The sequence below is a fragment of the Sinohyriopsis cumingii genome, chromosome 9 (assembly GCF_028554795.1).
Source record: "Sinohyriopsis cumingii isolate HCF-2022 chromosome 9, ASM2855479v2, whole genome shotgun sequence".
Lineage (NCBI taxonomy): Eukaryota > Metazoa > Mollusca > Bivalvia > Unionida > Unionidae > Sinohyriopsis > Sinohyriopsis cumingii.
In genome coordinates, this window is record NC_142969.1 from 119,761,300 (window position 1) to 119,778,186 (window position 16,887).

General features: G+C 37.3%; 1 protein-coding gene across 1 annotated transcript in view; it reads left to right on the top strand.

The window, feature by feature from the left end:
* Window positions 1–16,887, top strand: part of LOC149792584 (uncharacterized) — a 92,665-nt gene that overhangs the window by 61,746 nt on the left and 14,032 nt on the right. Inside the window, exon 10 of the mRNA XM_089971211.1 lies at window positions 14,410–14,539. Within this exon, the coding sequence (XP_089827337.1) occupies window positions 14,410–14,539 (130 nt within the window). The remainder of the gene's footprint in view (window positions 1–14,409; window positions 14,540–16,887) is intronic.

Below are 16,887 nucleotides of genomic sequence, written 5' to 3' on the forward strand. Positions count from 1 at the left end.
CAGAAAGTGTCCTTGTTTGAACAGCTTTCAGATTTAGGCATATGAAGCTGTTCAGTCATCAAACATAGCTACCATTACTAAAAGTAGAAATATATTTGCTCAATTTCAGCTCAGAAAAATGCTGAACATGATATGATGAAGTTTGATAAAAAGAGTTTTGGCTTAGGGACCTTTCAGTATTGTACAGGTGGTGCTGATTTGCACTCAGATTTGGATGAAGATACACAAACTAGAGAAACCATGAAAAAGTTCTAGTGTGTAGTAAACAGCATTGGAGAAATTAAAAAATATATTTATATTATTGTACAATATATATATGCCTATTCAGCAACCAAAAGAGTCTTAAGTTCAGAATGTCTGAACATTCAAAGACCAACTCGCAAATACTCATGTAATGGCAGAAAAATGTCAAATATGCATATAAAGAAGGCTACCCAATGTTATTTGTGTATGTCATGTAATTTATGATTAATGTGCTTATTTGGTTTTACTCAAAAATTTGTTCCAAAAGCCTTTAAAACCATTTTCTCCTTCAAATATGTTCACCAAATCACATTACATTAGGAATATTAGCCTGCTACCTCACGAATCCAGCCCTCCTAAAAGATGAAAATAGTCTTTTCCTGTCTATTTTAATATACAAAAGGCAGTAATTTGAGTCTATCACCTCCCCTTGTCACCGCCAGGTGTCGCTAGTTTTTAGCTTCGCTGCTGTACTGTTAACCCCAGACAATCCAAGTCAATAATGGAACCATCCAACATTCCATTTGGATCTATTGTTATGGATTAACCATTCTGCTTCGGGTTGTATACATTATTTTTACAGTTTCTGCCTAATTGGAGTGATTTTGCAAGGTTATTACCAGTATGGACAACTTGGACTATTTTTCCTTGCTCCATAAGTTTTAGCAAGTTATTTACATGCCGCATTACTAATTTATGCTTTTGTTTCCCTTCTTGAAGCGTTTCAGTTGAAATGTCACCTAAATACATGAAATGCAGAAGTTCAAAGCATAGTATATAAGTTTTGAGTGTGCCACATTTTTTACAATTACTCCATTAGTAATGGGATATATATATATATAATAACGAGTTAGTAACATGATGAATTACTAATTTATGTTTTGTTTTCTCTTCATGTGTCATTTCAGCAGAATATCATCTAAATGCAATAATGCAGTTTCAAAGTTTTGTATATACTAAGTGTGTATCATCTGTGACATGCAGCGTGTGTAAGGCATGATCAGAGGAAGTCTGGGCTACAGTATTAACTAGTTAGTTACATACTGAATTGCTAATCTATGCTTTGTTTTCTCTTCTTGTATCATTTCAGGATAAATGTACTAAATGCATGAAATGCAGATTTCAAGGCAGTTGTCCATAAGTCATTGAAGGGAAGGAAAGAAAGAATAAGATGAGGAATATGATCTAAAGTTTATTTTTGGTGATTCTGATTAATTGGGGGAGTGTCCCCCAATTTTAGGCAGCCCAGTGGGCATAAGTTCCCCCCTGCCCAGCATGTCCTGACATGGCCTTTGGGCCTGTAGGTCAGGATGTATGGAGTTTGTACCATATTTATATGATCCAACTCAATACATCCACAATGTTACCAGCTGCCACTGACCATCCAGCATGGGAAGACAGCCCTACCAACTAGTTCATCATTTGCAGTTCCAACTTGTTGAGGAAGTGTCTCCCAATTTTAAACAGGCCAGTGGACACAAGTCTCCCTCACATGTCTGAGCATAGTTTTCGGGCCTGAAATCAGGATGCATGGGGTCTGTACTGGATCCAATACATAATAAAACTACACTGTCACCGGCTATCACCAACCGTTCCAACATGGGGAACTTTTCATTGAAACGGTCCAACCAGCTATGATTTACGGGGATCTTAGTGACAGATTCATCTGTCTAGCCATACCGTCAGCGACATACCACTTTATTGATAGAGACTTAGGTAAGAAACCTGTCCATCCAGCAAGGTCCTTCGAGAGGTTTGTACTGTTGATAGCCAGACCGTCTTCTATACCACCAGTATCCAGGGCGACCATTTGCTGGGCAAACCATTCCATATGTTCACTGCTTGTCCACAAGACATGGTCTGTAGGGGAACTTTAAAAGCCTTGAAAAATGAATTGTTCCCTCAAGGCCTTGAGAACACCTTGAAAATTCAAAATGTTGTCTGGGTACCTTGAAAAGCCTTGATTTTCATAAAAACAAAAGTAATTAATAGTTTTCATTATACAGAATTAAATTTTAAAAAAAAGTGGAACAGAAATTTGTCCACAACTGGCCACTGCGCAGTTGTACAATTTGAACTTTCAATTGTACAAAGCCCGGATGTAGCAGTGGTTTAAATTTGAATCATTCGCTCCAACATGGCTGGCTGCCGATTCAAACCTTGGTGGCTAGATAAAGAAAAATATAAAGTTTGGATTATGAGATTTTTCTCAGAAGAGCTTTGTGAAATGCAAATTATGCCAGAAGGATATTGATTTGCGTGCAGTGGGAGAGAGTGCACCACGGTCACATGCAGCTGGAAAAAAAGCTCTTGTAATGGCACTTAATACAGGCAAAACAAGAAGCCTTCAGCATGAAATCATTTTTGACGAATGAGGTATGCCTGTGAACACAGAGATTTAAGTTTTAAAATAGAAACTGGACATAGTCTTAATTTGGGATTGAGTGAAAATAGGACAGACGATAATTGCAATGAACAAGATAAATCTAAAAATATTGAATACAGCTAAGCTGAGAGAAGTATTATTATATCTAATATGAAATAGTTTAAAATATCTATACGCTGTTTTCAAATAAGCGATAATATAGAAAACAAATATCTTTACTTTTTTGTTTATGGGGATGAGTGAAGAAGAAATAAGCTAGTGAAAAGACATTGAAACAGCGACAGCTGCTGCTGATGAATATGCATTGAAAGCAAAGATCCATAGGAAAATTTGATGAAAAGTGAAAAGGACAAAATAGCTAAACTTGGAGCTCCTGAAAAACAGCTTGATGACAAGCTACAAGAACTGAAAAATTCACTCTAAAATATTTTGGACTTTGTAAATAGTGTAGTGTAGACAAAGTAAAATGAACTTTGTTCAGTGACTACATTATTCTAATGCCCAGGTGTAGGATGTTTAATATTAATGGGAAAGATATCATTGATCATACTACTGACTTGTTTTATTTTTTTATATTTTTTTAAAAAAGTTTGCAAGAAATGTTCCTTGTATGGAGTAATGGTAAGTATTAACTTGTGTTTACTTACAGTTTCATTTATGTTTCCTTTAAAATTAATAGTGCATTTTGAAAAACATGATTTAGAACCTTGAAAAACCTTGAAAAAACCTTGAACATTTTGAAAGAAATATGCTACTAACCCTGACAAGAGAGAGCTAGTGACATTTTCAAAGCAGATGGAATCGAATCTTCAGTGCCACCTGGTTTGCCGTCTCCAGCGCTGTAAGCAGACCCAGACTGAGACTTGATACAGTGCGTGTGATGAATCTCCTTCAGATCAGTGATACTCATATCTCACTATGGAGCAGAGTGAATATTAGCTTTAAAGCTGCTGTCAAGGACATTTATATGGTGTTAGCTATCTCAGAATGCCCTCCACCGCCTTACTACTACTCAAGGACTATAATGTTTAAGAATCATTAGATCTCAACGAGAGTCCCCGAGTGGCCGAGTGGTCTAAAGCGCTCTCCATTATGGATCACTGCCATCTCACCTCTGTCTGCATGGGTTTGAGTCTCAGATTAGTTCAATGTGTGTATGTGAGAAAGCCTGCCAGTAGCTTCTCATGGGTCATTGGTTCTTTCCGGGTGTTTTCCTGGGTTCTTCCTCCACCATTAATACTGGCCACCATGTGTAGCCTATCGTGTGCTGAAAAATGGCATTAAACCCTACAACAACAACAAGAAGATCTCAGCGAGTAGGAGGAGATAGCTTCCTTCTGGCTCCTTCCCCAGTCAGCTAGAATTAAGGAGACTGGTAGCATTGATGACCTCAGAAAGCCAAGATGGAGATGGTGAGATCATTTTGCCTCTCTGTCCGAAGAGTATGCCATCAGTCTCTATCTCCCCAATGCATATTTTCATGTCACTCCAACCAGCATTATGAAATTTCTTCAGTTTGCTTGCCGCAACATTGTTCATCCATTCAAAGGCCTGTCCTTTGACATCACATTAGCCCTTGGTGTTTTACCAAGGTTATGAATTGCATCTTAACCCTGTTCTGGACATCTGCATTTACAATGACAGTGTACCAGGACAACATCCTCCAGAAACATTGGTAAGTTCTATTCTGCACCAAGGCAGAAATGATCTTCTCTCACATTTTAATCTTCTAGGTTTTCTAGTGCTCCGGGAAAAGTCTGATCTTCGTCCATCCCAGCTTTTTGCCCATCTGGGAAAGGAGTTTATCACAATCCTGAATCTGGTACAACTTCTTCATGTTTGTATAATCTGGATGATTGAAATCATCAGGTCAGCCTCTAACAGGACTTGTATTTCAGCAAGAGAGAGTTCTTGTAACTGCTCAGATTATTCACTGTGGCAGCAGAGGACTTGTTCCTGCATGGTAATCTTTTTATGTACCCCTTAACAAATGACATAGCTAGCACAATGGAAAAAAGTTCTTTATCAAGTCCCCTCGATTTAACAGTCATAATCGTGCCCGAGATATGATCGTTCATTTGTCAGTGACAACCTAGGTTGGCTGACCATGGGGATCACAAGAGAGAAGCCCCAAGTGGAAATAACAGTATGTATCAACACTGATACATATGTTTGGGGTGCCTACCTGTCGCGAGACTTCACTTCCATCAGTGGCATGTGGGAGTCAGCGGAGTGTCCTAGTCACATAAGCCTTCTAGAAACAAAGGCTGTCATCAACACCTTCACTTTCTGGAAAAATCAACTCTCAGACAAAAATGATTCTCATTACATCTGACAACTCTATGGTGGTGACCTATCTCCTCAAACGGGGGGGGGGGGAAGCAAATCACCCGACCTGTGTGTTCTGGTTTTGACAGGTTGTACGTTGGTGCAACAGTCTCCATATCAGTGTACAATTTACATTCCCAAGAGACTCCTTGTGTTGGCAAATTCTATCCAGGAGAGTCACGTCCTTCACACTGAATGGTCTCTCCATAAATCAGTCCTCACACAGATCTGCACACCTTGGAGGCTTCTGATGATTGACATTTTTGTGACAATTTGGTATCACAAGTTACCCACCTTTGTCTCTCTAGTCCCAGACCTAGAAGCTTGGGCCGTGGATGCACTGTCAATCAGTTGTGAATATTTGCCTAGGCTCCATGGTACTGATACAAAAATAATCCAGAAGCTATGGGGTCAGAAATGCAAACTGATTCTTATAGCCCCTCTCAGATGAGACAAGTCCTGGGTCGCCATTCTGCTCAATCTAGTGAGCGATCTGCCCAGGAAGATTCCGGCCAACCAAATCATCTCAAGCAACCATGGTCACAGGTCCCAGCCCAGACTATCTTCTTCTGCACACTTGGCTCTTATCAGGACTGCCATGTGGGACAAACAATTTAATCCTTCAGTTATGGACAGAATATCATGCGCAAAAAGCCCTTCCACTCTGCTACTGCTCAGTGATATTGGACACATTCCAGCATCATGGCAGATATGATATTGGACACATTCCAGCATCATGGCAGACATGACATTGGACACATTCCGGCATCATGGCAGACATGACATTGGACACATTCCAGGATCATGGCAGACATGACATTGGACACATTCCAGCGTCATGGCAGACATGACATTGGACACATTCCAGCATCATGGCAGACATGACATTGGACACATTCCAGCATCATGGCAGACATGATATTGGGCATGATGAAGACCTTTTGAATCTTTTAGGCAATTTTGATCTCAATCAACCAAAATCCGTCACTGTTTCCAAAATGAAACCTATCCTATGTTTTAACTTGGCTCAATTTGTATAAATTCGAGCTTCTAGCCCACACTTTGCTAAAGTTTCTATCATGCAAGATATGTTTCCTGATAGCTTTAGCTTCCACGTGCTGGTAAGCAAGCTACATGCCCTTTCCACCAACCTGAACTATCTTCAGTTCAGATCAGATGGTTTGGTGGTCCTCTTGACATAACCAGTCTTTGTAGTCAAAAGTTGGTTACAATCCCTCAGTAACCATAGAGTCATCATTTGCTTGCTGTCTTCAATAGGCAGGTCGTGAGGTGCACCTTGCAAGATTCTTTTCATACTCTCAACAATTACTTGAAATCCAGAGACAAGCCATGGCACACACAAATGCCTCTCCATTCTAGTGAAAGCCAGCAAACAGTATATCATCCATAAGCCCTTGCTTCATGGATGTAGTGGGTTATACACTCAGCATCACTTGAGGTATCACATGATCAGAGTTGTCTCAAGAAGATTACCTCATGAGATTCGAGCCATCATTGTGAATCTTTGCATTCGAACTTAATCTTTCGATATGAGATATAATGGAAGTTGTTGGCTGACTTGCAGAGTCAGCCTTTTATCTCAGAGATTTAGCACCGCTGAGGCAAGCCTTGAATCGGGTACATCCAGCAGCTGCGGTACAGAACGCCACAAGACCTAACTAAAACAATCAACACAGCCTGTTAGATTCTATGGATTTGCCAGTGCAATTTTGTAAGTAAGATTTCAGTATTCATCGTTCACATGGAGAATCCAACCATCATTCCCTAGAAGGATACCTAAGGTAGAGGCAGGATGCTAGCAAGTCCTTCCTGCTATTACCTATTCTAATGTAATGGGATGGGGGAACGTTTTTGAAGGAGAAAGCAAATTTTTAAGTAAATTATGTTCCTCTGAGAATACTTACCCAATGACATTACTTGAAAACCCTCCCAATCACCCTGCCATGCGAACATCCTTATTAGTATATCACTCAGCCAAAAAATTAGTGTCACCTGTTGATGGCAAGGGAGGAAATGGATAAGATTTATTACCCGTTGTCTGTTGAGATACACAGGAAGAGATGATTATTGTCTTTCACACGGCTGGATTCGGGAGGTAGCAGGCTAATATTCCTAATGTTATGCGATTGGGCATGTATTCTCTCAGAAATATAATTTTCTTAAAACTAAAAGGATCATCACATATGGCGAGAAATTAAAATAGCCTGCTAGAAATTGAATTAGCCTGTAACAAATGGATAAAGTGTTATGTTGCTAACAAGCTAGCCTAGGCAAGCAGATAAATATGCAGCAATTCATCATAGACAGGAGTAGAATCTGATGCAGGAGAGGCATAACAATGCAAATCATCTATCTTATCAAAAAAATGATTGAAGGTTATGGGGGGGGGAGGGAGACTTGTGAAGAAAATTTTGGTAGAAGCAGCATCAAGAATGTTGACATGTTGTGTTTGCCTTTTTGAAAGTCAGATAACGTAGGTAAGAGCATTTGGATAGAAACCAGACTGATAGAATCTTCCCCATGTGATTAGTCAAGAGAGTGAAATGTTACCTTATGGAATAAAATTTGTGCCAGAGATGTAACACATATTTTATTCCCCAATGCCAGCACATGCACAGATGGAAGAGTCATTTATTTTGCCTATTTATTGTCATATGACCATAACGTGTGTGAGTCTATGATATGGTCATTTAAGTCACAAATGTAAGATTTATTTATTGCATGATGACACATACTTTTATTTTGAGAATTGGTATAATAGAGTAGTGAAATGGCATTTAAATACATTTGGATGATTCAGTTGTTACAGTCAAACCTGTTTATCTCGATTATGTTGGGGGTCTGAAAAAGTCGTCGACATAAATGGGATAAATGAGATTTCAGAGTTCGTTGACAAATCGACTGCAGAACAATGATTATGCACCTGAAGTACCAAAAATGAGGAGTTTTGTTTCTAAAAACAAATGGCATTTCTAATGCACAATACAAATAATAATTCAGTCATGCCAGGTTGCAGAAAAAAAGGAGATTGGAGGTCTTTTAAATGCAATTAAGTAACAAGTCACACATTTACTTAAGTTAATGTGACAATGTCAGCAGTTTAAAGTTGTTTTTATTTCCCTGTCACTAGCCTCATCCTTTTGATAACCTCAGCAAGACAGCTTTGTTACACTTACAAAATTTTAGGCCAATTTAAGTACTTGCACATGTAGGGATATACTTTTTTAAAAGTATTTTCTTTTGTTTGTGTTGATTTGTGACTATTAGCAAAATGTAGCTGAACAATATCGTGTGTGAAAATCGATCACTTTTGTTGATCATAAGAGGTTCTGTTACAACAGTATATGCTGTTTTTCACTGTTAAAAATTGCCTCTCTACCAGAATAAGATGGAGCTGTTGGTAATAATGTACCAACAATCTGTTAAATGTGTTTAAAGTCTTTCATGTTAAATGTCTCAGCATCAAATTCTGTAAGAGCCAATTTATTCTTCTCGTACAGTTGTTGTCCCATATCCTCCCGACTTGGATGAGTGATTGTCGGCAACAACACAGTACCCGAAGGATAGTCAGTGTATCACTTTAATGGATTACAAGGCTTTAATATTCGATTCAAGATAAAACAAATGAAAGCAGTCCTTTCTCTTTCATAGACATTGCTCCTTGAAGTCACTTTCAGTTATTGTGAAGAATCTGTAATATTGGCACAGTGATCGACAACTTCATTTTAAAAAAATACTGGGTGCTATGGATCTTTTTTAGAACACCATTGGTGCTTTTATTTACTTTGTTCAAAACAAATTAATCACATGTTTTTGGGGGGTGAACCAGCTTCATTTGGAATTTGCGGGTTTCTATTTATAGATAATTGTTAGTCACATGATCAAGCAATGCTGAAGTTGAAGGCTTACATTCACACCAAGCATGGAAATGCTGTTTACTTTATAAGTGAACTCTGAACCAAAGTTGTTAATTGTATATGGATTAAGTTGGTGACTGACCTGATGAAATTGAAATAGGATTACACTATAGTTGTTCCACAGGGCATTGTGAACTTTATCATATCTGTAACTCTGTAAACATTCAGGTCAGCATCATTAAATATAGCTAAAAGTACCTAATTTGTTTTAAATATATTGTGTAAAATAAATTAGTTATTTTCAGTTACATTTGATGCTGTTGACCTGATAATTTTCTGAGTTAAAGATAGATCAAATTCGTGATGCTGTTTGGAACAAACTGTATTGTCGTATTGTTTATGTGATGCTGTCCATTATGATTGCAGCTTCTGTAAAGGTCAGAAACACATTCATTCAGTTTCCTTACTTTAAATTATTGTTTACAACATAAATTTCTCCACTCTATCCAAGTGATAAACCATGCATTGACGAAGTTGGTTGATTAGCATTTGTACCAGTACAATTTGGTCTTGTGCTAACTTTTTCCATCCTTGCTGGTACAAGTAACCAGTAATAGCAGAAACGCCACATCATTTTTTGTAAAATTTCTCTGAGATAGGCATGAAAAGTTGTATTTCGTCGAATTTAGTGGGTTCACATGTTACTTCGGACCGAAACTTATGCCCAACATAAAGGGGTATTCGACTTAACAGGGGTCAATATAACCAGGGAAAAAATGCTTGACATACATGGGTTCTTGAGATAAGTGAGTTTGACTGTATACATGTCTCATGCAAGATTATATGGCATCACTTGTGACATCAGGAAGTGTTATTTCAACATAAATTATGATATGAACATATTAGTCAAAAACACATTACATATCTGATAAAAAACTTTAAAAGACTTCTCAAAAACCACTGTGCATAATTTGACCAAATTTGACTCAAAGCATTATAGCATGAAAGCCTTTCAGAATTACACAAAAGATCCCTGTCTTCCATTAAATATGGCTGTTGCTAACTATACATAGGAAAACATTTAAATAATTTTTCAATAGCAGGTCATAGTTTGACCTAATTTAGCAAAAAGCATGCCAACACAAGTCTTTAAAATTTGTCTAAGTGACGCCTATCTGCCATTAAATATGACTACCATTACTAATAACTGAAAAACATCAAACAGCTTCTCAAAAACTATTGGATAAAATTTGATCAAATTTGACAGAAGGCATCATAGCATGTCTTTCAAGTTTATACACATTATGTCAGTTTGCCATCAGTGACAGCCACCATGAATACAAAATCTTTGAGCAACTTCTCAAAAAAACAGCCTAGCCTTCAGTGATTTTTCTGATGCCAGAAGGTGTCTTGTTATGATAATGATGATATGGGTATATTAACAAAATTAACTGACTAGGCATGTAATAAAAAACTTTTCAAGAGTTCTTCTAAGAAAATCACCATGCAGAATTTGGTGACTTGTCAAATTTTGAGAAGGCATTCTGTAAGATGCATAAGCCTGCCTCAGCCACCCCTTTAAATGTTGCATGCCTATTAGGCCAGTATTAGTGGGGTGGGTGAATTCAAGCTATTTTGTCCTGTTGTTTTTCCTGTGCCTAACTGCAATAGTGACTGGGGCATATACTGTTATCCTTCTCCATCTGTCTGTCCATTAGTGACTGGGGCATATACTGTTACCCTTCTCCATCTGTCTGTCCATTAGTGACTGGGGCATATACTGTTACCCTTCTCCATCTGTCTGTCCATTAGTGCCTGGGGCATATACAGTTACCCTTCTCCATCTGTCTATCCATTAGTGACTGGGACATATACTGTTATCCTTCTCCATCTGTCTGTCCATTAGTGACTGGGGCATATACTGTTACCCTTCTCCATCTGTCTGTCCATATGTCACACTTTTGATAGGTTTCGCATTTATGTCACTTTTCAGGCATTATGTTGGGACATGCATTTTCCATGAGCATAAAACACAGTTCTGTCTTTATCTAAAATATAATATTTAGTAGTGATATCATGTAAATGATGTCAAAGATATTAGGTGCTTATTTCATTTTGTAGTATCACTAATTCTCATAGGGTACCAATTTTCTTGCATTTTGTTGCTGCCCTGAACCATGAATTTAAAGACTAAAAAAATGAACTATCTATTACTTATCTATTCACATCAGTCAGCTTGATTGATGAAGTTTTAAATAAATTGGTGTGGTTGAAGTTTTCTTCATGAGACAGGCTCAAACGAAAGAGTGGTTCCATTGGTTTTCATTTGTTAGCCTCTTTACACTTTGATGAGCTCAGATGTTGACACTGCTTAACAGAAATTGTTAAACACGTCGCATCTGGTCACACATTTTGGTTCAGATGTGTATTGATATTATCCAAACCAATCAGGGGTATAAGTCTAATTTTACCACTCTTAAGCCACTTAATGAACAGTGTTTTCACTGTGTTAGCACCATGGTTGTCTTAAGCCACTGTGTTAGCACCATGGTTGTCTTAAGCCACTGTGTTAGCACCATGGTTGTCTTAAGCCACTGTAATAGCACCATGGTCATCTTAAGCCACTGTGTTAGCACCATGGTCATCACAAAGTAATTGACCTTGCAACTTAATGAACTGTGTTTTAAGTAAGAGAACATGCACTTGTACTTAAGTCTGGGTGATTTGGATTTTTAATGTAGCTTTAACAATTTTTCCGTCATATCGCTACAATGTCTGCAGTGTGACAGTTCATAATGATGTTTAGCACAGGGTCATCATGCCGCAGACATGTAGCATGATGTCCCACCGAGTCACATTATCCTGACACCAGGCTGACCAGTCCTAACATTGACCTATTAATGCTGTGTGCAATGCAAGGCAGCTGCTAACACTATTTTTATAAGTCTTTTTGGTATGATTTGGGGGGGGGGAATTGAACCCACAACCTCCCACATCCAAGGCGGATGCTCTAACTACTTAGGCCAGTGGAGTGGTTCACATGTACATTAATAGCTGATAAACTTAGTGTTTTTGGCTGCATCAGCTCCCTTTGATGTTGAGTATAAGTGATTGATCTTGACAGATGTTTGATTTGTGTTCATACAGATGGTAGTACTGTATTGTTTTAACCATTGCAGTGATAGCTGTTTATTGTCAACATTGTTTTGTTCTTTTTATGTTTTTATTGAGTTGGTCTACCAGTATATAGAGGTTTACCATGAAATGAAATACAGTACAGTGTGACCCTGCTATAGTGCGCTCTGTTATAACCCGAATTCGGATATAACGCGGTCATGGCGTGGCTCCCCAAATTTCATATACATGTATTTATTTTGTGTACAAAAAAAATCTTAAAAAGTACGAAAAAAATGTAACAAGTTGCTTATCATTTTGGGGAAGAGATCTTGTATGAATAATACAAGACAATTGTCGCTTGGCTCCAGAAATTTTATATGTATTTTTCTCGTACACGAAAAAAGTATTTTTTTTTCTTCTTAAATGTAAGAAGAAGAAAAAACACATAAAAATTTTATTCTGGGGTCACGTAGGTCTTCTCCAATGTTGCAAACTTGGATTGTTTTTCCTTATTGGCTGCAAAACATATCATGTGGCTTTTTTTATCTGTTGGCGACATTGTTGGCTGTTTAAACTTTTATATAAAACCATTGGTTTGAAGTGCAGAAATTCAGAGGCCCCATGAAAGGAAGCCATTAACTGGATATAAAATGCACTGAAATGTATCTATTGTTACATAAACAAATTCTTTGTCCATACTGACAAACCATCTAAACAGTGCATTGTTATATCATAATCTGCTTATCCTGATATCTAGCATGAGTTCTGTGTGTGAAATATCCGCTTTTTTGTTGTTGACATTTCTGGTAACATAGATCAACCAAACAAGGCATTGTCTCATAATCTATCTTTCATCAAATTTCCGGCCGCTCACTAGTAATGAATATATTTACAAAGACTGACATTTGTATGTGGATGGTAAGTAAAATTCCTCTTCTTTTCTCTCAGAATTAAATTCTTCAGAACACTCACATTTTCTGTAATTATCCCTGTCATCAGAACACCTGCGTCTCTATCATCCGTTGACCCTTTGTTAATTTTCAGACGCATGCATGGAAGGCAGCATCATACTGCTACCACAAATGTAAAAAAAAAAAAAGAAATACATCTTAGTTATTGGTTTATTCAGTAGGCATGGAGGGACAGTAAATAAAATGGTCTAAACGACGAACAATTCTTTTTTAAAAATGTACCCAGATAAAATAGTTTGCTGAAATTTTAAAAGGAAACAGATAACCTTTGAAGCACAGACTGTTATGAAAACGTACTCAGCAAATGGAAAAAATACCAGTCTCAATCATGCAATACAATTATTTGATGTTGCCGCCACAATAAGAAATGTGCATTCGTTTGGTTCTCCAAAGCTGTCCTTTACCTGTGACTTAAGTAGCACATGCACCCTTCGTCAAAGAAAGCCAACTACAATCTTTCAATAACAGCAAAGAACTTGTCTTCAAAGGAAGTCAGTACCAAACTTAAATAAAAGTGATGGAATCATGGATTTTTGCATTTTCCAACATGACTGGAACATTAATGTAAACTGGGATGTGAAAATTTCCTTTTTGTTTGGAAAATGTTTATGCTTACGAACGCTACCAACTGTGGCTTAAAACACAAACTAACTTTTACTGACATGGAATGTACTTTAAAGTAAATGAGCTTCGTCATTCATTACATGATTGTGCTATGTTTTTCCACTGAATTCAGACCAATATGACCTGTTACAAAATTAAAGAATATTTTAAAGCTGTGTGTGTGCATATTTTTGATGGAATCACTTGTATTGTGGATTCAATGTATATGATGAAGTTCGCAGGTGAGTACATGGTGTTGATACTCTATTCATGCTATACATTAGTCATTTATATATAAACAGGATTCACTTATATGTACCAATTCATGGTTCTCAAAATAAAGTAAACTATAATAGTCTTTTCTGTTTTCACTCCAGGTGTATTTCTCATTTAATATGCATCAATTTAAGATGGTAACTGTGCCAACGAAGCATGTATTTTACAGCCCGCATTTATTACCCACCCACCCCCCACAATTTTTTGGGGGGTACATTTTCTTAAGCTAACTGACTTGGTTGCATATAACACAGTTCGGTATATGATGCAGTCAGATTTTATGGCTCCCAACTACTGTGTTATAGCGAGGTCACACTGTACTCTAATATTAAACTTTGACAGGCAGAACCCTAATTTAAGTACCATATAAAAATGTTTTATTTCACAAAACCACTAAAATTGAGATCCATGAAAATAAATGATGCTACAGTAGTATTGATCATGACATGTTCATGACTTTACAGTCTGCACATGATCTTTTGTATCCGAGGTTAACATATATTTCTTATGCCATGGGTGAAGACTGGGACATTCCTTGTCAGTTGGGCAAGAAATAGTGTTTCATGGTAGAGTCTTCATGATAACTCGTGGATCTTTTTTTTTCCAGCCTATTCTACCAATAACTTCAAGTTCCCAGAAAACACTAATTGAGACTTTGCCTTGGTCTGTCTTCAACATGGTCTGCTTGAAGCTTAAGGTTGAGCAAACAATGGGAAATGATTGGCGAGGACTTGCAGGTAAGTTTGCTGTTAGTGTCGTGAAGCAGTAAAAATTAGCTAATTATGGAAAATGATTGGCAAGGACTTGCAGGTAAGTTTGCTGTTAGTGTTGTTGTTATTGTTGTTGTTGCAGGGTTTAATGCCATTTTTCAGCACAGGATAGGCTATACATGGCAGCCACTATTAATGGTGGAGGAAGAACCCAGGAAAACCCCGGAAAGAACCACCGACCCACGAGAAGCTACTGGCAAGCTTTCTCACATACCCACATTGGCTGAATCCGAGACTCGAACCGATGCAGACAGAGGTGAGATGGCAGTGATCCGTAACGGAGAGCGCTTTAGACCACTCGGCCACTCGGGGCCCCTGCTGTTAGTGTCATGAAGCAGTAAAAATTAGCTGATTATGGAAAATGATGGCAAGGACTTGCAGATGAGGTTTGGAGAATCTAGCTTTAATAATTTAGATTAAGAAATTTGGGGGATAAGAATCTCACGTGAGAATTTTAAAGATGTCAGAAATTTTCATTCAGTTGCAAATTGAGTTTAAATAGTGATGCATCAGCAGAGTTGAAAAAATGTTTTTGCAGGACTAAAACTATTAATGATGTAACTAAATCCTCAAATGCGATAGTGTTAGCACTATTCTAGCACCTTATCAAAAACTTAACACTAATGTTGTTGAAAAATATTGTGTTGCTTTGTACAAATTGTGTATCAAGCTGTTTATTTTCCAGATGAGTTGGAATTGAATATTTTCACTCTTACATAATACACCAGTAAGGCTCTGTTTAGACCTAGAATAATTTTACAAGCTATATGATGAAAGAGCAGTGTTGCAGAAATTTATTTTATCCTATGTAAATTTTGCGATCCATAAAATCTGAATGGAGAGAGATCTCTGCCATCATTATCAAAATCACTAATACTGTCTCCTCCTCCTCCTCATCAGTCTAAGATATATAGATATATAGTAGCCTCTTCGTGTTTTTATAAAGGGACCAGGTAAGATTTTATGGACTAAGATTAAAGGATGAGCTTATGGGATGTTTTGTTGTCCATCATCTGTCACATTTTAGCACAGGTTTACTATTGCTGCTCCTCATAAAATACTTTGCAGGTTATTTGAAGTTTTTAGTTTCTCACACAGTTGTATGTACAGTCATGAAACTTGATATGTTTATTCATCCTATAGGGTACAACCCACTGCTGGCCAAAGTGACCTACTTTTCATTTCTTGTGATCATGTTAAGATTTTGCAATTTGCTCAGTTTCAGTGACAGTGTTCTTGACAGCAATGAAATTTCATTGGTGTTTTCATGTTGGAGGTACTACCCATCATGGAAAAAAGTAGGCTATTATGATCTGCTTTTTATACTTCAGCAATTAAGTTTAGATTTGCATTTTTTTCCATGATGTCTTAATGTGTGTATTTATCATGTCATTTACTATTCACCACAGGCAAAGTTAGGTCACTGTGACCTACATTTCTTGCTCCAGCAATTACAGTCTGTTTTTGTATTTGTCTCATATGATTTGGCTGATGTGTTTAGTCATGAAATTTAATTGATATATTTTTGTCACACATCTTGATAACTTCACTGACCTACTGTTTAGGACAAAATGATCTACTTTTGCAGTGACTGTGCCAAGGTTTTGGAATTATGCCACGCATGCACATGTACTAGGATGTAGCATTCAGCCAAATTTTCGTATTACATTAAAGTTTCTCAATCTGTTTTGTGCAAGCTAGGATGAGTTTACTGTCACAGTGGTCATTATTCACTGTCGGTTGTTCTTTCTCTTAGACAAAGTTTTTGGAATAGCAACCAGAATCGGTTTGACAAACCAAAAATCAAATGAAATGTAAATGAGAATCACATCGTATCTAAAATGACCACTGTCTACTTGGATGCATTGTCCTTATCCTGAGGGAGTAAAATATACAATATTTGTATTTGGATTGCAATTTTGCAAGTCATGATGCCTTGTCTGATGACTATATTAACACTCAAATTTCTTTCAAAAGTTCATTATAGTAAGTTACAATTGATGATTTGGACAAAAAGTGTGAAATCTTGTGACAGTTTAATTTGGAGAGTATCATTTGATTTAGTTATTTGCAGTGTTGTTCTGTACACAGTAGTGAACATTTGTATTGCTCTGTAAGATTTCAAGTTAGTTGCATAAGGCTTTGTAGTCAGTCTGTCAACACCATAAAGCTAAATAAACCATCAGCCAAGCTCAACCATTGTCTGAACTGTCAACATAGCTAAACCATCAGCCTAACTAAATGATCAGCATAGTTAAACCATCAGCCTAACTAAATGATCAACATAGCTAAACCATCAGCCTGACTAAATGATC